Source organism: Gorilla gorilla, chromosome 21, assembly GCF_029281585.2.
Source record: "Gorilla gorilla gorilla isolate KB3781 chromosome 21, NHGRI_mGorGor1-v2.1_pri, whole genome shotgun sequence".
Lineage (NCBI taxonomy): Eukaryota > Metazoa > Chordata > Mammalia > Primates > Hominidae > Gorilla > Gorilla gorilla.
Genome location: NC_073245.2, coordinates 15,857,595 through 15,877,553, shown reverse-complemented (window position 1 = coordinate 15,877,553; position 19,959 = coordinate 15,857,595). Strand labels below are relative to the sequence as shown.

The following is a 19,959-nucleotide window of genomic DNA, read 5'->3' as shown; positions in this document are numbered from 1 at the left end:
ATATGTTAGTAAGTGAATTACAGTAATACAAGATGTAGCATCCAAAGACAAGTTAAGAAAATATGATTTATGGTGCTTTTTTGTACTTTTTAAACCCTACCTTCAGAGAAATAAAGCTTCCAGCCTTTATATGGTATGAATCGATCCAATGTTGACTGCATTGATTGTGGGGTCTTTGTCGAAAGCAAAAACTGTGGGGTTTGTTCTGAAAAAAATAAAATACTAGGTTAGTAGAAACAGAGTGAACATTTTTCCAATATGCTTCTCTTTCCAAATGAGACTCTCATTAAGAGTATCCAAATTAGAGGTTTTAGTAAAAATCTGGGACATCAATGTTCAAATACTTACTAAGGAGTAGCATGAAATAAAAGACAAACCGAAGTATGAGATAAACCGCCTTGTATGATAGACGTGAATTGCTTCCTTCATTAAGTGAAAAAAATTGAACAATCATTGACCTCACCTACCAGAAGTACGTTTTCCTGTGGTTTTACTCAGATCAGGTCTGTGTTCTCTTTCTCTCCATTTTCCTGAGAAGTTCCCACCACCTCTTCCCCTTTTCCAGCTTTGAAATCTTCCTCGTCCAAATCCTCTGCCTCTATACTCTCCATTCATCTCTCCTAAAAGATAGATATTAAAAAGGTCTTCACCAAAACTGTAAGGAAAATAGTGCTCTTAAAAATGTATTAATAAAAAGGGAAAAATTAATGTATTCTACGTTCAAGAGTAGCAAACAGGCTTGCAAAGTTGTACAGCTATGATACAAGACCCAAATATTCTGCAGTTGTTTCTAATCTCTATCGCTTTTTAAGGTATACCATAATAGTTTAATAACTATTAAATATGGTTTACGTATGCTAGATGCTCATAGGTTAAAAATAAGGACAGGTACTGTACCTGTTTACAAGTCCCCATTACAGAAATGAAAATAGGACACGTAATTAACTCTATGAAAACTTATTTGCAGTATTTGAGACTTATTATTATAGGGCAGGACAGGATGAACATAATTCTGGCCTGTGAGACACTAGGGATACATCATCATAGCTTCTTACGTACAGTCAATCCTGCAGTGTCACACCCACGTTTTGTGCAGTTTTTCTGTAAATCCAAAACTGTTGTTATAAAATACACGTCTATTTAAAAATGATTCATATCCTAAGTATACAAGTAAATAAAGATATACCTGTACACTGCAGTGCAATTCATTATCAAATAATCTACCCAAATCCTTACTTAAAAGGGGTTTAGTTAATAAAACAAGATAGTACCTAGAAAGTTCACGATTTAACGGCATGACAGGGCTCCAATAATTAGGCATTACACATTATGAAACTGATGCTCAAAGAAATTAAGCAAACCGATCAAGATCAAAGTTGTTTGTTGACAGTACAGAGATAAAACTTTCAGCCTCCCAAGCTGAGGCGCTCCTTCAACAACGCTGCGTGCCATACCCTTCTCAAACGAGACAATATGCTGAGAACAGTAACAAATTCAAAAAAACGTTAAGAAGTAGGACTGGAGAAAGAGTAAAAAGTAACAGTTGGGTACCTATGCTTCTTTAAATACTACTTTATTTACATCTCCTACGGCTAAAGTTCTTACTTGCTTGGGACAGAGGTCCCAAAGCTCTCCTAGTTCACAACTGGGCCGGCTCCAGTATACGCGCAGATCTGTCCGGCCGGATTCTCCCTCCCTCCCTCCCGCAGAGAAGCACCACGGGGGCTAAGAGTCTCCGGGATCTTAGCTCCTCAGGCGACTCCTGCCAAGTCCGCAGTTCTCTTCAGCCGCAGATTTCCTGTCGTCCCCGCGCGGTGCTGAATCCCATCTGTCTCAACGGCTCGGGAAACTCAGTTTTCCCACCGCAGCTTCCAGAAGGTGTCTGTAGCGCACAGCGCCGCAAAAATGCCTCAAGCGAAAATCACGTCTTCCCCTAAATTCTTTTTGGGCGCTTCAGTGATCCAACTTCCGCTCAAAGAAGCGGCAAGACGAGAGGGGCGGGGCGGAGTGCAGCCAATCAAGGAGTTTGGCCAGACGGAAGCCGAGAGGCTTCCGGAAGCGGTCTTGAGGTCTGGGCCGGAAAGCGGAAGCGGCGTGCAACACGTGGGGGCGGTGCCGGTCGGAGGGCTCCTAGTGCGCCAGGTTGTGGGAAGTGAGGCTGGCGGTGGCGACAGCCAAGGAGGAGGGGCGGGACGCCGTGGAGCACGGCGACCGGCTGAGCGTCATGGAGGGCTCAGGGGAGCAGCCGGGCCCACAACCACAGCATCCCGGAGACCACCGCATCCGCGACGGCGACTTCGTGGTGCTGAAACGTGAAGATGTGTTTAAAGCAGTACAAGTCCAGCGGAGAAAGTAAGTCAGATCGCTGATTTTAGGGGCCTCCCGCCCCCACCTTGTAGATACCCCCTCCCTCCAGGTTTCGCCACAGAATTCTCCCGCCAGGGTGCCATTCTTGGCTCTCTCGGTCCCCATTCCCCGCCCTCGTTGTCTCCTCGGGTCTTTCTGTCACAGAAGGCTTTTCCACCAGGATCCCGTCCTCGAACCTCATAATCTCCCTTAACCTTCCTGTTTTTCCGGGAGCCCCCTCCATGATTTCATATCTGGCCGTCCACCTTCAGCATCCTTTTCAGTCTTTCCACAGAGTTCCTTCCCCAGAATTCCATTCTTGGCCCTAGGGTGCCAATGCCTCCCTCTCCACACCCCTAATCACCTGTCCTGAAGTTCTTTCCCTAGGACCTTGGGATCTTCACTGTCTTTCCAGAGGCACCCCCTCCTTTCTTCACTTTAGGATCTCATCCTTGTCTCCAGAGTCTCCTTCAGGTTCCCCCTTTTTTTCCACCATAGATCCTCCTTCTTCCCTAATCCCCCAGTCAGGATCTATCCCACAAGAAATGAAACGTCTCCTACCTAGTCTGGCTTTCTATCCTCTTCTCTACCCAAGCAGGATACACAGAATAGATGAAGGAGACAATTCACCACAGAGTGTGGAATCACTTTGAGTTTCCCTCGTTTTACTCACCAAAGGATTCAACGCTGGGAAAATTGCTAAAAAGCAATTTGCTCAAGGCCTTAGAACTCGAAATTAGGTTTGGTTTGTGCACCCGCTGACTAGTATCGCTCTGTTTTATAGTAGTAAAGAAGTGGGATTTTGATAACTTTCTGGAAGGGCTGGTGAGGTTGTTAAGTCCTACGAGCTTATTAATGGTGAAAATTTATTGGGATATTTGGATTAATTTATCTGAGAAATACAACCACAGTTTTTTTGTTTTTGAGACGGAGTCTCGCTTTGTCACCCAGGCTTTAGGGCAGTAGTGCAATCTCGGCTCATTGCAGCCTCTGCCTCCGAGGTTCAAGCGATTCTCCTGCCTCAGCCTCCCTAGTGGCTGGGACTCTGGCACCATCACACTCGGCTAACTTTTTTTTTTTTTTTTTTGTATTTTTAGTAGAGACGGGGTTTCACCATGTTGGCCAGGCTGATCTTGAACTCCTGACCTCAGGTGATCCACCCGCCTCGGCCTCCCAAAGTGCTGGGATTACAGGTGTGAGCCACCGTGCCTGGCCACAGTTTCTTTTGAGCTAGGTTATTGTATTACTTTTGACAGAGATAAGTTGAATGCAATGTCAGGAGAACAGCTTTCTGCAGACTGGGAAGTATGAGATTTGGAATTTCTGATAAGTACTTATTTCAGATGAATTCTTTTACTCCTGGTTTAAGCAAACTGTTGACTGGTATTTAAGGTGAAGCAAGCATCATAAAATAGTCAAGAAACAAGTCTCCAGAGCACTAAGCTGGTGATAACCAAGCTTTTTGCACAAGCACTAATTTAGTAAAGATAAAAAGTTTCTTTTATGAGGGGTATGTTTCTTTTAGTCCGCAAATGTAATACCTGCACCAACCTTTAACCATTTTTAAATTCTTCTTTTTTTTCTTTTTTAAACTAATTAATTTTTTTTGCAGAGACAGAGTTTCACTATGTTGTCTAGGCTAGTCTCCAATTCCTGGGCTCAAGTAATTCCGGCCACCTCAGCCTCCCAAAGTGCTGGGATTACAGGCATGAACAGTGGTTGACCTTCCCCTTTTGTGGTGCCAAAAGGGTTGGAGACCACTGCCCTAAACATTTATTTGGAAATACTTTTCAACAGGCCCTCTTCTTTGCAGAAGTCATAGTGGCAGTTTCCATTTTATTTAGGAAATGACTCTCTAAGCTCAGCTGCATCCCAGGTCAGACTCCCTCATCACCGTTGGGGCTACACTCATCTGGTTGGGCAAAAAACAGTCCAGGCTCTCTGAGAAGTAGACTCTGCAAATCCTACTCCTTCCCAGTAAAGATGTGGCCTCCTTATCTCTCTAACTGGGCCCCACATTCCCGACTGGGGCAGTGACTTGTCAAAGCAGCCAGTTTTAAGTGACACACATCATCCCCTCTGCATATCACATAGGCTTGCAGAGAGGTTAACCCACCCATCTCAGATCCAGTGTTTTTGTTTGGTTTGTTTGTTTGTTTTGTGAGACGGGATCTCACTCGGTCCCCCAGGCTAGAGTGTAGTGGCGTGAACTTGGCTCACTGCAACCACTGCCTCTTGGGCTCAAGCAGTCTTCCGCCTCAGCCTCCTCAGTAACTAATTTGTGTACTTTTTGTAGAGAAACTCCTGAAGTCAAGTGACCCTCCTGCTTCAGCCTCCCAAGTAGCTGGGACTACAGGTGTATGCCACTACACCTGTCTAATTTTTTTATGTTTTGTAGAGACGGAGTTTTTCCCCGTCAGCCAGGCTGGTCTCAAATTCCTGGACACAAGTGACCCACCTGGCCTCCCACAGTTCTGGGATTACAAGTGTGACTCACCACACCTGGCCAGATCCAGTGTTTCAGTAGCACCTAGGTGATTAAAGGATGAGGGTAGAGGGTGCACATCTGGGCTGAGCTGAATTGCAACATCTGAGGAGGTTTACATTGGCAAATATTTTGAGTGTCTGTTACATTCTGTTGTATGTAAGTATCTAGGGACCCAGCAAATAATAAGAATTGGCCATATCTGAATCACTTACGAACATACAGGATTTCCCTCAGATGGTTTGAGTAAGCTTTAATGAAGATGCGACGCAAAAGTGTGGCCGATTTAGGGAACCAATAAAGGTGACACACGCAGAGACCAGCAATGGTGGTAAGCCTCTGACATGGGAGCGTGGGTGATGTGGCAGTATATTCTGTCGTAGTCGGCTTCCTGGCGGCACAGAGAAAGGAAAAGAAGGAGTGGGATGGGGCACAAACAGAATTAACCACTACATGATTCCCAGAATTCAGTGTTCTGTGCACATGGGCCATGTCCTGAAGCTAGGTGGGCTTTCTACCGTCCTTAGGTCTTTGCTGGAGTAGACCGTGTGGTATAGTGGAAAGAATGAGGCTTGGGGTCAGACACAGATTTGAATTTGAATCCCAGCTCCAACAACACCTTGCAACTGTGAATCTTGGACAAGATACTTCTCCCTGGGCCTCGGATTGCTCTTCTGGAAAGAGCTATGTCCCAGGATTACCGTGAGAATTAAATCAAAAAGTGTGAATCACACCTAGCACACACTGCCTAGCCCCTGGTTGGCACTCAGCAGATGTTAGTTTTCTTTTGAGAAGAAAGGATTGTGTTCCTGTGGGATTTCTCTTTTAAATTGCAATAAGATAAAAAATCTATGTCATAGGAAACCTCAAGTCGCCTGGTCCTCAGTAGAGCATTGTCAGTGTTAGGCTCCGTTTCCAAGTGTGTAGATTGTCAGTGTTTATTTGCAAGTATAATTTGCTTTTATTAGATAATTTTCAAATAAAATGGCCGATCAGACCAAGCCCAAGAAATTTGTTAAATCCTTGTTACTTCGATGAGTCTTTGCTTCCCCTTTCCAAAATTCAGTGTTCTTGTGGCTTATTCGTTAATTTTATGTCTCTATCCCAACCAGGTTCTCTCTAGTTCCTTTGTTGCTTTATGTTCAGAGATAATGCTGCTGATCATCCATTGTGGAGACCACTTTTGAAATAAACTGTAGTGAACATGTCTTTTCTGTACTGGATACAAAAGATATTCAGTTAATTGATTACTTTTTTTCCCTAGAAAAGTAACTTTCGAAAAACAGTGGTTCTACCTGGATAACGTCATTGGCCATAGTTATGGAACTGCATTTGAAGTGACCAGTGGAGGAAGTCTACAGCCCAAGAAGAAGAGGGAAGAGCCTACTGCAGGTGCACATTTTGGATGCGTGAAATAGATGCTCTCCAACTGACTAGTCAGAAACATCTCAACCTCCACCTAATTCCCAAGTGCTAGGCCATGCTATCCCAAAAGAAATCTTAACTCATAATCTAAGAACTGCAGCTTAGTGGAGTGAAGCAAGTACTGCCTTTGGCCATGAGATAACCTGGATTCTGGCTCCAGCCCACCATTAAATGGTTCTCTGTTCTTGGGCCAGGCCTTTAATCCTATGAGTCGTTGCTGCGTCATTGCAAGAACATAATGTAAAGTTCTTTCAGTGCCCAGAAGTTATGTAACAGCTGTGAGGTGGTTAGCATATGGTGTAGAGGTTAAGACGTCTGGTTTTGGATCCAGCTAAGTTCAGTTTCTACCTTCATCACTTGCCTTGTACCGTTGGGCAACTTATTTGATTTCTGTGAGTCTTATATCCGTATATATGTAAAATAGGGTCATAAACACATTTAATGCCTAGGTTGTATTGAGTGTTCTATGATATGACTCATAGGAAGTTCTGAATAGTGTCTTGCTTTTAGTAAGGGCCCATAATTTTAGCTATTACTATTATTATTTCTTAACGACCTCTTGTCCAAAAGCTGTTATTGTTAATTAAAATTATATTTATTAAAATGAACATTGAGAGTATCTTATTAATTAAAACACAACTAATTATTTGAAGTTAAATACTATTAAAGTCTTGAGTCAAACCTGTTATTTAGATACATTTAAATTAATATCCATATTTTTACTAAGCACCAAATATATGCCAGGTATAATTTGGCACTGCAATTATAGCAGTTCATAAGATAGACTGCCGTATAAAATGTGCTTACCAGTTGGAACACCAAAAATAATCAAGTAGACAAGCAAACAGCATGATTTCTGATGGTGAAGTGACACATGCTATGAAGATAATAAAGCGGGGGCATGTACTAATTTGGTAAAGCGAGAGAATGAGCTCAGCCTCAAGTGATAGAAAGGATCCAGACAGTCAGACATCTGTCGTAGAACCTTCCAGGCAGAGGAAGCAGCAGGTGCCAAAAGCCTGCTGTGGGACCTTGCTGGGTGTGTTCAAGGAACAGAAAGAAGGCCATTGTGGCTGAAGCTAAAGTGTCAAGAGATCAGGCCAGGAATGATAGGCAGGGGCCAGATCATTTATGACCTTGCAGGTCATCTTTGGAATGTATTCTTATTGCTATGGGAAGCCACTGTATGGTTTTAAGCATGGGGTAGATGAGTCAAATTGCATTTAAACAAAGAGCACTCTGGCATCCAGGTGGATAGTAGGGGGGCAAGACTGGGAGCAGGAAGATGACTTAGAGGCTTGGAGTAGTTTTGGCAGGAAAGGATAGTGTGATGGGGGCAGTGCAGCTGGGAGGCCAGACTTGAGTGGCTGATGGACTGGATGTGGATATGAACTCAGAAAAAGAAAGTGTCAAATAATTTCAGACCATAAATATCAATAGAGCAATTTCTTTCCTTAGAGACTAAAGAAGCGGGCACTGATAATCGAAATATAGTTGATGATGGGAAATCTCAGAAACTTACTCAAGATGACATAAAAGCTTTGAAGGACAAGGGCATTAAAGGAGAGGTAATATTCAAAGGATTTTTAGTTTTGTTTTTGTGTGTTTGGCATTTAGGAAACTGGTGTTTAAAGCAGACTGTACCTAAGGTAAAACAAAAAAATAACGTTATAGCTTTGATAGAAATAGGTTGAAATGTACATGTTACTCAACATTTCAAAGATTTTATGTCTTATATACAGGAATATAAGTGAATGACATTACTAATGTCAGTGGTAGAGAATGTAATAACAGTGCATATCAGGACTTAACTTTGTTCATTTTCAGTAATGTTTTCAGCCAGTGTCTTCAGAAATTAGTTTCCTTTACCTCTCTTCTCCTTTTGTTGGATATCTCTGTTCTTTTACCTTGGTTTAAGTGGAGTTATAAAGTACTTGTATTTTATTATAAATTCCAAATAGAGTATAGAAATATAAAGTTCATCTATTTGGACTTCTGTGGAAAAGGGATTGGAGAATCAGACCATTGGATCCATTCTTGGGTAAGAAGCCTTTGGAAATTACTTGTTTTGTGAAAGTAAAGTTTCAGAAAATCTACTTGCTCCTTTTCTTATAGGAAATAGTTCAGCAGTTAATTGAAAATAGTACAACATTCCGAGACAAGACAGAATTTGCCCAAGATAAATATATTAAAAAGAAGAAAAAAAAGTAAGTAGTTTTTATTTTAAAAGGCCGACAATATTAAACTTTTTATGTTTATAAAATATACATTTTATTACAAATAAAATATTTTAAGTCATTTTTTAATATCAGCGTTCTGTTTTTTCTTCCCCCAGATATGAAGCCATCATTACTGTTGTGAAGCCATCCACCCGTATTCTTTCAATTATGTATTATGCAAGAGAACCTGGAAAAATTAAGTACGCTTTGTTTCCTTTCAAAAGTATAATTGGGGGAAATATGTCTTTAAGAAAGTCATGATTTTAAGTAAAATGAAAAAGCTTGCTCACCTGCATAAAGTATCCTCCTACCTCATAAATTGTAAGTCCTTTTACTGTCACCTCCAAAGCAATCAATAATCTTACCAACACAATTTTAATAAAGCAAACAAAACTTGAAAAATGATGATTAAAATAAGAGGCTTTACTTAGCTAAAAATGAACAAATTATTGTTTTTACTTTAGCCACATGAGATACGATACACTAGCCCAGATGTTGACGTTGGGAAATATCCGTGCTGGCAACAAAATGATTGTGATGGAAACGTGTGCAGGCTTGGTGCTGGGTGCAATGATGGAACGAATGGGAGGTAAGATTTAATATTTCCATTTTCAACAAAACCCCACCCTGATGTGAGTAAAGGTGGTCCAAAAATGTAAACTCATGGAAAGCCAAATTGAATTACTTCAGGGTTAACAAAGTGACTTGGGTGAACCTGCACAGCTCCTAGCATGGGGACCTTCTTACACAGTCTCCATCACCCAGCCCCCCACCCATGGGTACCCCCAAACCCATGGCAATTGTCCTTTCTAGCTTCACTGTCAGTGGGCATGATGCTGGAGCCTGTGGCTGGCTAGGGCTTTCGGGACAGTGATTTTAGTAAACTCCTGGGTAGCTGGTTCTCATTTCATTGGGCCTAAATTGAAGGGATTGAGTGGGAAGATTACTAAGCATGTATTCTCTCTGGAAGAATACAACACAGCCTGATTTGTCTGGTTTTTTTCTGACCCCATAGAAGGTAAGAACTTGTAACTGCTCCATTTGAGGATCGGAGTGAGGGGAAGCAGAGTCAGTCACCAATCATGTGACATCCAAATTTGCAGACACAGGGTTTTACAATAGTATCAAGTGGGGATAAGCTTCTTTGAGTCTTCCTGCTGTCTGCTTTAGAATTATATTACCTCCATTGGTAATACTCATAGACTCCAAACAGACTCCCTGAGGAGCTGCACCATCCTTCAGCCTCTGAATAAAGTATTAATAGAAAGACCTTCAGTCTCATTACTGTGGAGGACTCACTGAGGGTTTACGTAGTCTAGAGTCACTCCACGGGCAGATGTTTGTTTCTTTTATCTGTTCAGGTTTTGGCTCCATTATTCAGCTATACCCTGGAGGAGGACCTGTTCGGGCAGCAACAGCATGTTTTGGATTTCCCAAATCTTTTCTCAGTGGTCTTTATGAATTCCCCCTCAACAAAGTGGACAGTCTTCTACATGGAACATTTTCTGCCGAGATGTTATCTTCAGAGCCAAAAGACAGTGCTTTGGTCGAAGAAAGTAATGGCACACTGGAGGAAAAACAGGCTTCTGAACAAGAGAATGAAGACAGCATGGCAGAGGCCCCAGAGAGCAACCACCCAGAAGACCAGGAAACAATGGAAACAATTTCTCAAGATCCAGAACATAAGGGGCCTAAAGAGAGAGGAAGCAAAAAAGATTATGTAAGGATTCCAAGAGTCCCCACCACCCCCATAATCTCAGTCCCTCAGTTAACTTCAGTTAAGTCATGAGATTTAGTTTGGCTTTGGTGTATTAGCTCCCAAGATGATAACTATCAAAACAGAGAACGAGTGTGTGTACATGTATACAAACGTGATTCGGTCTTTGGGATGGAGCTTTAGGATACAGAAGCGTTGCATAGATAGCTTAATCATGGTTTTTATAGTATATAGGCTTTCTTGTGTATTTGCAACTTCCTTATAAACAACCTGCTTCTATTGGTTTAGTCTAAGTTGATAAATATTGTTGAAATGTTTTGACAGGCCAGAGCATTTCCATAAATTTGACTGAAAGACCCCAGTACATTGATTTATTATTTTTCTTTTTGAAGATTCAGGAAAAACAGAGGAGGCAAGAAGAGCAGAGGAAAAGACATTTAGAGGCTGCCGCTCTGCTGAGTGAAAGAAACGCAGATGGGTGCGTTGATGGAAGAAGGCAGGAGACTCCTCAGTGCATGTGGGCTCTGCTTCATACAGATTGGCATTCTCTTTCTCCTTGTCTGCTTTGATTCTAGTGGGACCCAAGATGAGGATTTTGTCTTGTTTTTTAAAGAAAGGAGGCTGAGGCTGGCAGGGGTGGGGAATTGATGATGCTAGTTTCAGGGTTTCAGAAGAAATTGAATCTTCTCCATCACTGCATCAAGATGGGCCTTGTGGTCGCACTGGATGCAGGGGATGGGGCACTGAAATGCTGCGATACACGCTATAACAGATATCCACAAAGCAGCTTATTCAGTGTTGGATTTGTTTCCAGGTGATTTTTTTTTAAAAATCAAGAATGTCATTAAATGCGACTTAGAGTTGCCAAGTACCACAAGAGCTTCTAACCTAGTTCGCGTTTCCTAGAAAGAAATAGCTCATGATTGTATTCTGTTTTGGATTTCTAGAATGTTATATTTAAATCTCTTCTCTTTGTGAGTCATGCAAATTAAATACATCATTTTAAATGCATTTTAAAACCTGTGCTCCACTTTGAGGGTGTAGAGAAATAATTTGTCTGGCATTTTCCTTACAGTTTAATTGTAGCTAGTCGTTTCCACCCCACTCCCCTGCTGCTGTCTTTGCTGGACTTTGTGGCCCCTTCAAGGCCGTTTGTGGTCTACTGTCAGTACAAAGAGGTAATACTGGAATGGAATGGGCAGGAATTCTTATGTCTGAATGTTGATTCTTAAACTGCATCCCAGGAAGTAGTTCTTAACAGAATTCTGTTTTTATCTGCAGCCTCTGTTGGAATGCTACACAAAACTGCGGGAGAGGGGAGGGGTCATCAACCTCAGGCTGTCTGAAACCTGGCTCAGAAATTATCAGGTACGTGTTCTTACAGCCAGTCCCAAGAGCTGCCCTCCCAAGACTTGACTGTCCTTGCAGTAGTACTAGAAGTCATTAAATAGAGTTATCTCAGCCAGGCACAGTGGCTTATGCCTGTAATCCCAGCACTTTGGGAGGCCAAGGCAGGCAGATCGCTTGAGCCCAGGAGTTCAAGACCAGCTTGGGCAACATGGTGAAACCCTGTCTCTACAAAAAAAAAATACATAAATTGGCTGGGCATGACCCTGTACCTACAAAAAATATAAAAATCAGTCGAGCATGGTGGCAGGTGCCTGTAGTCCCAGCTACTCAGGAGCTGAGGTGGAAAGATTGCTTGAACCCAGGAGGTCGAGGCTGCAGTGAGCCGAGATCCCACCACCACACTCCAGCTTGGGTGACAGAGTAAGACCCTGTCTCAAAAACAAAACAAAATAAAAATAGAGATGTCTCTGTTTCTTTCTACAGGGATGGAGATTTCTCATGGCTGTTACTCAGAGAATATGCCCCTGACTTTTTGTGACCCTTTTTTTCTCTTGTTATGTCAGAATATATTACTCTGTAACTCTGCCCTAAAGGCATTTAAAATGCAAACCATTATGGTTCTTATTTCCCCAAGGCCTCAGTATCACTGTGGATGATGTAATTGACAATAGCAAAATTCCCAGGTGGATGAGAAACTGGCCCTTTCCTCTCTGCCAGGATGTTTTTGCAGCAAGTTTTCAGGATTTACTGGTGGGCTCTGTGTCAGTTCAGGTCTTCTGGAAGACATATGCTAAGATGGAAGTTGAAGTGTAAGAGATTTATTGAGGGAAGTGCCTTAGAAAGATAAGGGGAGAGGGAGCAAGATTGGTGGTGCAGGTTGATGCCTGGGCAAGGAGCGGGTAGAGAAAGGAGGATGGTAGGAAGAGCCTGCAGTGCTGCTCTGGAGAAAGTCTCCATGAGGCTGATGGCGAGCCCAAGTGGAAAGATCGCCATGCAAGGAGCCCTGTGTTAAGCAGAAATGCTCCAGCTCTGGTACCCATGCTCAGTTACTGACTGGAAGCAACCCATGGCATCCCTCAGTATGAATGCTGCAGTGGATCCCAAAGGAGTGGCAGCTGGAGGTGTTCTACTGCCTGAATGCCTCTCAGCCATTCCCTCATGAAGGGAGATCTGAGGGGAGCACCTCCATGCTGCCGTAGGCCCCGTCTCATTGCTTGGTGTCTTACCATACTGTAGTGGGGATGCTATCGAGCCTTGGGTAACCCTGCCCTTTGTGGAGGTTGTCTGTCTTGGCTAATGTTACAGGAGAAAGGAGAGAAGTTGCCTTGGCAGAGTTAACAGGGTAGCGGGGAAGGGAGGTTTGGAGTGTAGTACATTCAGTAGCAACTTCTCCATAGACCCAAGCTCCATTATTGGCCATGAAGCTTCCTGAAGCCAGGAGAAAGAAAGCTATATGCACAGTTCTAGAGTACTGCCAAGACCATTACCCATTCTCCACCAGAAACATGCTTCAGTTTCTAGATAAACCTGGGCTGAACTGAAAACTGCTTCAGTTCTTTTTCTTCTCTTTTTTTTTTTTTCATTTTTGAGACAGAGTCTCGCTCTGTCTCCCAGGCTGGAGTGCAGTGGCACGATCTTGGCTCACTGCAACCTCTACCTCCCAGGTTCAAGCAATTCTCCTGCCTCAGCCTCCCGAGTAGCTGGCTCCATTACAGCTGTGTGCCACCACGCCTGGCTAATTTTTGTATTTTTAGTAGAGATGGGGTTTCACCATGTTAGCCAGGCTGATCTCAAACTCCTGACCTTGTGATCCGCCTGCCTCAGCATCCCAAAGTGCTGGGATTACAGGCGTGAGCCACCATGCCCGGCCAGTTTTATTTTTCAAAAGAAAATCCATTAAACCAATTTCTACACTTTTCTTTGCATTGTAATGTGAAGAAATGAGTCCTTAGAAGTTGGTCCATTTAAAGCCTGGTGCCGTGGCTCATATCTGTAATCCCAGCACTTTGGAAAGCCAAGGCGGGAGGTTCACTTGAGGCCAGGAGTTCGAGGTTACAGTGAGCCAAAATCTCACTACTGCACTCCAGCCTGAGGAACAGAGTGAGACCCTGCCTCTTAAAAAGAAAGAGAGAGAGAGAGAAAGGAAGGAAGGGAGGGAGGAAGGAAGGGAAGGGAGGAAGGAAGGAAGGGAGAGAGGGAGGGAGGGAGGGAGGGAAAAGGAAAGAAAGAAAAAGAAATGTCCATTTAAATCATCAAGAGAACCTGTGTTGTTTAAATTCTGATTTTTGGTATATGTGTTGTTAGCATGGACTTTATTGTCTTAGGAAAGCATGAATGTCTTTTCTGTCTTGATTAGGTTTTGCCAGATCGAAGTCATCCTAAACTGCTGATGAGTGGAGGTGGGGGTTATCTTCTCTCCGGCTTCACTGTTGCCATGGACACCCTTAAAGCAGACACCAGCCTCAAATCTAATGCAAGCACTTTAGAATCACACGAGACTGAGGAGCCTGCAGCTAAAAAACGAAAATGCCCAGAGTCTGACTCTTAACCCTTTTGAGAATTGCTCTGAATTTTGTTCTCAGGCATTATACAGTTAGTAATTAAACTTTAAATGCCATTACTACTTGTTTTTTCATATCCCAAGAATAAGAACATGTCTATGTACCCGTTTCTAGGAAGGAGGAGTATATGCCTTTTGTCTATTTCTGACACAGATGCATTTGGTCTGTCAAAACTGCAACCATGGGGTATGTAGTATGACCAACTGCATTTAACAAAACTCCTCTAAGTATTTCTAAATATTCTGTGCAAATATCTTGAGAACTTCAACATCCTAAAAATGTGTTTCTACAAGACTTTATATTTTAAGCTAAGTGGAATAATACAACGTAACTAAAACATGGCGGGTACCGAAAGGAGGGCAATTCATGGAAGAAATTTCCTCTGTTCATTCCGTTCTCTTCAACCTAAGCAATATGGATGTGTGAGTGTGTGATTTATTATGGTACCAAAAATGTCCACCTTCTTTCCTGCAGTGGAATAAGCTTTTTTGAAATGCTAAGGTTTTATTTTAATAGTTGACAACCTGGGAAAGTTCTGAGTATTTATTTTACTGCTCTTTTTTGTGCATAGAAAGGTTTAGTAGGGTACTTTTTTGCATTAATTTGCCAATACTCTTATTCTTTGTTCTAAAGAAAGTGACTAGAATTTTTGTGTACTATTCAATTAAAGGAAACAAATGTCTTTTCCCCCTCTGTGGTCTTATGGATACACATTTGCACACACACACATATATGTATATAGATGTTGGTATATATACACACATATATTTATATATACATAGATATATACATACACATGCAAGTGGAGACATAGATTGTACCACCCGTATGAATATGTATGTACACATGGGGACAGAAAGAGTGTGTAGTCTATTTGAACTATATCAAAGTCTTGTGCAGGACTTAGACCAGTTCTCATTGTATTAGTGTCATTCCTTGTCAAATGTCCCTAAAGTGCCTTTCTTCATTATTAATGCTGAAGAACTCTGTCACGATTAGATGGTTACCCTTTCTAAGCTCTGAAAAACTCTCATCATTTGATCATGTGCTGTAGCAAAGAAAGTGTTTAGAATCAGCCAAGGCTCTTGTTCATTTGAGAGATTGAGTCTTGCTCACTGGAACATGGTCATCGTTTGCATTGCTCCTGTCATAGAATAGGCCTGTATCATACAGCAAGGAACATCTCAGAAAAAAAATTTTTTTTCCAGATAGCATGTGCTATGCCAATGTGATTACTAAGTACAATTTTGAGTCCTTCATCCTAATTGCTATTAAAGAATAAAAATGTTGGCCGGGCACAGTGGCTCGTGCCTGTAATCCCAACACTTTGGGAGGCCCAGGCAGGTGGATCACCTGAGGTCAGGAGTTCAAGACCAGCCTGACAAACATGTTGAAACCCCATCTCTACTAAAAATAATTCGAAAATTAGCCATGCGTGGTGGCTAACGCCTGTAATCCCAGCTACTTGGGAGGCTGAGGCAGGAGAACCGCTTGAACCCGGGAGGCGGAGGTTGCAGTGAGCCGAGATCACACCATTGCACTCCAGCCTGGGCGACGAGTGAAACTGTCTCAAAAAATAAATAAAAATGAAAATGTTTCCTACTGTGATTCTTCTAGCAGTGATGCAGTCAGTGATGTCCTGTGGGCTTTCGGCCGATTGCGACATGTGGTCTGTCTATTGTAGAGGACATGCCTGGATTGGCACCTCACGGAGTGTGTTGCAAGCTGGTGTCACACACACATATAGCTAATCAAGTTTGGACAAGGAGAACAGAAAACTGCATAGATTAGAATCAGTAGTGGCTGGTCTCCTGGTTACTGGCTTGCAAGTTGCATTCCGTTCCCTAAATCTTTTCTCTTGAGTTTCTTGAGCAAGGGGTCTGGGGTCTGAGCTACCAAGGCCCTGCATGCTCATGTTTCCTTGTGAACTCATCTTACCAATGCCAACAGCATAAGTTAATCTGTATTTTTTTTCTCATTCATATAGTTTACTTAATCTGAGTACAGATGATTGAATTCTGTGGTTTGCAAACTTAGCATTGGAAAACTTAGATTCCCCTGGAGGGCTTGGTAAGCAGAGGCCGTTGGGCCCTCCACCCCACAGAATAAGATTTCAGTACTTCTGGAGTGGTACAGAGCATTTGCATTCCAAGTAGTTTCCAGGTGATATTGGTGCTGTTGGTCCAGGAACCGCCCACTGGGAACCACGACTGTGTGCATGCACATCATGGGTACAGCTAAATACAGGATGTTTTTGTCTCGTGTTTAAAATGGACATTCACCTTTGGAGCAGATGAACGGGTAATTTTATGATTTTTGGACATCCAGCCACCAGAGGAGTTATGTAGAATAGCACTTTAATGAATGGCAATCAAGAAGTCAAAGACAAAAATCATTCTGTAACATCCATTCTGTTCCTCCGCTGGACTAGGGTACTTGGCAATATAGCATGGCACCCATTACAGGGCATTTTTTAGCTTAAAGGTACACTAAAATTGTATGAAGCAAATACTGAGCAATCATTCATGCGTTGGTTGTATATTGAAAAGCCAAAAATAGCCTTTTCTCAATACATAGTGAAGCTTTGGAAAAGAAATGGAGTGTTTGCATGTTGTTTTAAAGTGTTGGTTGTAAATATTGCAAGAACAGTACTAAATACTAAAACGCATGTCCTAAAAATCCATGATCAGGATTCACTTTATCCTGATTTTGTAATGCATTTAAGTGCAGTGCTAGAAAGGAAGAGTGTATCTAATAACTTGAAATATAATGTTGCCTCTAGGCTAGTATTAATTTTTGTAAAAAGGATTATAATTTTCCTTGAACTTAGCTATGTAGCACAGGTCAGATGGTGAGAGAGGTAAGTCCCTGAATACCTACTTAAAAAGCAACCAGTAACCTTTTAACTACCGTATTAACCTTTACTAGGCACCCACAGCTATCTGAGTTTTTATGAGAAAGGGCAAAATCTTTGAAGCATAGGAAATGAATATCATACTCTACCCACTCCTTTTGGAAGGCCTTTTTTACAGTTCTATTAATAACCTGGGGCTTTTTTGTTTTTGTTTTTGTTTTTTTACTCTTAGCTGAGATATCATTAAAACAAGACTGGAAAGATTTTGACATTTCATTTTTGCTTTGACAGGTAACAAGGTGCTGTGGATATTTTGTTTTGAAAGAGGGATATGTCAATCTGTTGGATGTTTGGTCTACATAGTGTTATAATTCTAAGCCAACAAACTTTAAAAAGTGGAGAAATTAATCCAGGGGAAATGATAACAGGCATTCTTTTGCCTTTTGGGAATACTTTTCCTTAATCAAATGCTTAGGTGGGTAGTGACCTCTCAGTGCTCTCCTGTCACCTGTGAGTGACACAAAATAGGAGCTATAAACTAGATTAAATTAAATTAAATAATTATATAGACCAGACTTGGTGGCTCACGCCTGTAATCCCAGCCCTTTGGGAGACCAAGGAGGGTGGCTCACTTGAGGTCAGGAGTTTGAGACCAGCCTGGCCAACATGGTGAAACCCCTTCTCTACTAAAAATACAAAAATTAGCTGGGTGTGGTGGCGGCACCTGTAATCCCAGCCAGTTGGGAGGCTGAGGCAGGAGAATCACTTGAACCCAGGAGGCAGAGGTTGCAGTGAGCTGAGATCACGCCACTGCACTCCAGCCTGGGCATCAGAGTGAGACTCTGTCATTCATAAATAAATAAATAAATAAAAGTCATATGGTGACAGATTCAAGAAAGGAGATAAAAATAAGAAAGAATATGATTAATTTAAATCAGCGGGCAGCAAATCTGGCCCACTACAAGTTTTTTGTATGGCCTGTAACGAAAGATTTTTACATTTTTAAGTGGTTGAAGCGGAAAAGTAAAAAAAATGAAAATAAAAAATAAAATAAATTTGTGACATGGGAAAATTACATGAAATTCAAACTGAAGTTTTATTGGAATGCAATCACTCTCAATTTGTTTATGTATTGTCAATGGCTGCTTTCACACTGTGGCAAAGTTGAATAATTGTGATAGAGCCCATGTGGTCTCAAAGCCTAAAATACATGCTCTCTGGGCCTTTGTGAAAAACTTTCCTGATCACTGATTTCAGTGGCGTGATGAGACGGATTGTGGCACTGGTGGAAATGGGAGAGCAGCCCTTTGGAGCAGCCACAGTGGGAAGCAGGTTTGGTGTGAGCAGCAAGCAACAATGGACAGTAGTGTGACATCCAGAGCTCCTTCTCGGTCCGCTGGACCTATCATCAGCAGTGTCTGACACCGTCCATCCCTCTCCTTGCCAGGGTTTTCCTCCCTTGGCTTCTAGAACACCACTCTCTCCTGGTTTCCCTCCTACCTCTACAGCCTTTCTTTCTGTATCTCTCTTACTGGTTCTTCCTCATCTCTGAAACTTCTAAACATTGGCATGCCTCAGGGCTCAGCACTTGCACTTCTTCCTTTTCTTGTCTACACTCACTCCCTAGGGTGTTTGGAGGATTTGGGAACTGATCAAAGAGAAAGACATGACCATGAGATGGCAGCAGCACACATATATTTTATTGGTGATGGTGACACTCTGACAGGTTTGCATAGGGGTAGGGAGATGTCCCTTAGAGCAAGAGTCTGTCCAAAGAGCACACACTACAGGTGTTGCTACTCAGAAGGAGAGGAGGAAAGGCAAGGATACCCCCGAGGGAGGGGAGAGTCAGAAACAAGGCTTATGTGTCTAGGTGGTGTTGCATAGCAGCACAGAGGGGAGTCTCTGGGTCAGAGAGCTCCGAAGGACAGGGACGGCTTGAGGTTTGTGTTTTTGTTTTTGGCTTTATTTTTCTGAGACAGGGTCTCACTCTGTCACCCAGGCTGGAGAGCAGTGGCATGATCTCAGTTCACTGCAACCTCCACCTCCCAGGCTCAAGTGATCTTCCCACCTCAGCCTCCCAAGTAGCTGGGACTACAGGCACATGCCACCACACATAGCTAATTTTTGTATTTTTAGTAGAGACAGGGTTTTGTTATATTGCCCAGGCTGGTCTCGAACTCCTGAGCTCAAGCGATCTGCCTGCCTCGGCCTCCCAAAGTGCTGGGATTAACACCGCACTTAAGGTCTTATAACCACAAGGCTCTATGTTATCAATGGCCAACAGATGCTGGGTATAGTTTCACCGGGTATGTACCACGAAGGCCCTGAATGGCTAAAAATTGGCTTAAAATTTGTTTAAAATAATTGGATGTGTAAAAATTTGAGTTTGGCTTCTGCAGTAATCAGTGTCAGCCTGCAATGAAGAAATAAACAATCTATGAGCCAATACACAGAGGCCATCTTTGACTCATTTATATAACTCTAGGTGATCTCACCCAGTTTCAAGGCTTTAAATACCATCTCTGTGATGATGACTCCCACATGCAGTCTTCAACACAGGCCTTTTTCTCCAGCACTGGCTCATATACCCAGCTCAACACCTCTGCTGGGTATCTATTCACGTCTCAAACTTAACAAGTTCAAATCTGAGCTCCCCAACTCTCCCCTCCCAAACCAGTCCCTCCTGCAGTCTCCCCATCTGTTTTCCCAGGTGCTCAGGCCTAAAGCCTTGGTATTCTCCTCTCATTCCCTCTTGCCACACCAAAACCAGCAGCCCTACCTGTCAGCTCTGTCTCCAGAATAGATCTAGAATTCTACCACTTCTCCCCATTCCCAGTGCCACCACCTTGGACCCTGCCATCACAATGACCCACCAGGGTCATTACAGTGCCCTCCTTATTGGTCTCTATGTTTCTGCCTTCACTTCCCCTACAGCCATCTCTCAACCCAGCAGCCAGTGTTGTTATAAACATAAAGCAAATCCTATCAGTCATCCGTGG

At 42.6% G+C, this 19,959-nt stretch overlaps 2 protein-coding genes across 8 annotated transcripts in view; one reads left to right on the top strand and one right to left on the bottom strand.

Annotated features, from left to right (window-relative positions):
- The window catches only part of MCM8 (minichromosome maintenance 8 homologous recombination repair factor), a 50,188-nt gene extending 48,145 nt beyond the window's left edge, over nucleotides 1–2,043 (bottom strand). For 2 of the 5 annotated variants that reach the window (XM_055372547.2, XM_055372546.2), the window contains exons 1-3: nucleotides 1,606–1,983; nucleotides 468–620; nucleotides 101–205 (exon numbers count right to left, since the gene is read on the bottom strand). In XM_055372547.2, coding sequence (XP_055228522.1) covers nucleotides 101–205; nucleotides 468–615 — 253 coding nt within the window. In that variant the 5' untranslated portion in view covers nucleotides 616–620; nucleotides 1,606–1,983. Of the gene's footprint in view, nucleotides 1–100; nucleotides 206–467; nucleotides 621–1,271 lie in introns of all 5 variants that reach the window. The other 3 variants (XM_055372545.2, XM_004061784.5, XM_055372544.2) reach the window with 3 other exon arrangements.
- The window catches only part of TRMT6 (tRNA methyltransferase 6 non-catalytic subunit), a 69,142-nt gene extending 54,357 nt beyond the window's left edge, over nucleotides 1–14,785 (top strand). Inside the window, exons 1-11 of one of the 3 annotated variants that reach the window (XM_004061782.5) lie at nucleotides 2,012–2,352; nucleotides 6,096–6,223; nucleotides 7,715–7,824; nucleotides 8,372–8,463; nucleotides 8,592–8,675; nucleotides 8,940–9,064; nucleotides 9,837–10,195; nucleotides 10,585–10,670; nucleotides 11,268–11,370; nucleotides 11,474–11,560; nucleotides 13,899–14,785. In XM_004061782.5, coding sequence (XP_004061830.4) covers nucleotides 2,225–2,352; nucleotides 6,096–6,223; nucleotides 7,715–7,824; nucleotides 8,372–8,463; nucleotides 8,592–8,675; nucleotides 8,940–9,064; nucleotides 9,837–10,195; nucleotides 10,585–10,670; nucleotides 11,268–11,370; nucleotides 11,474–11,560; nucleotides 13,899–14,090 — 1,494 coding nt within the window. In that variant the 5' untranslated portion in view covers nucleotides 2,012–2,224 and the 3' untranslated portion in view covers nucleotides 14,091–14,785. Of the gene's footprint in view, nucleotides 1–2,011; nucleotides 2,353–6,095; nucleotides 6,224–7,714; nucleotides 7,825–8,371; nucleotides 8,464–8,591; nucleotides 8,676–8,939; nucleotides 9,065–9,836; nucleotides 10,196–10,584; nucleotides 10,710–11,267; nucleotides 11,371–11,473; nucleotides 11,561–13,898 lie in introns of those variants that run through there. The other 2 variants (XM_019017573.4, XM_055372548.2) reach the window with 2 other exon arrangements.
- Nucleotides 14,786–19,959: the final 5,174 nt, after the last annotated feature.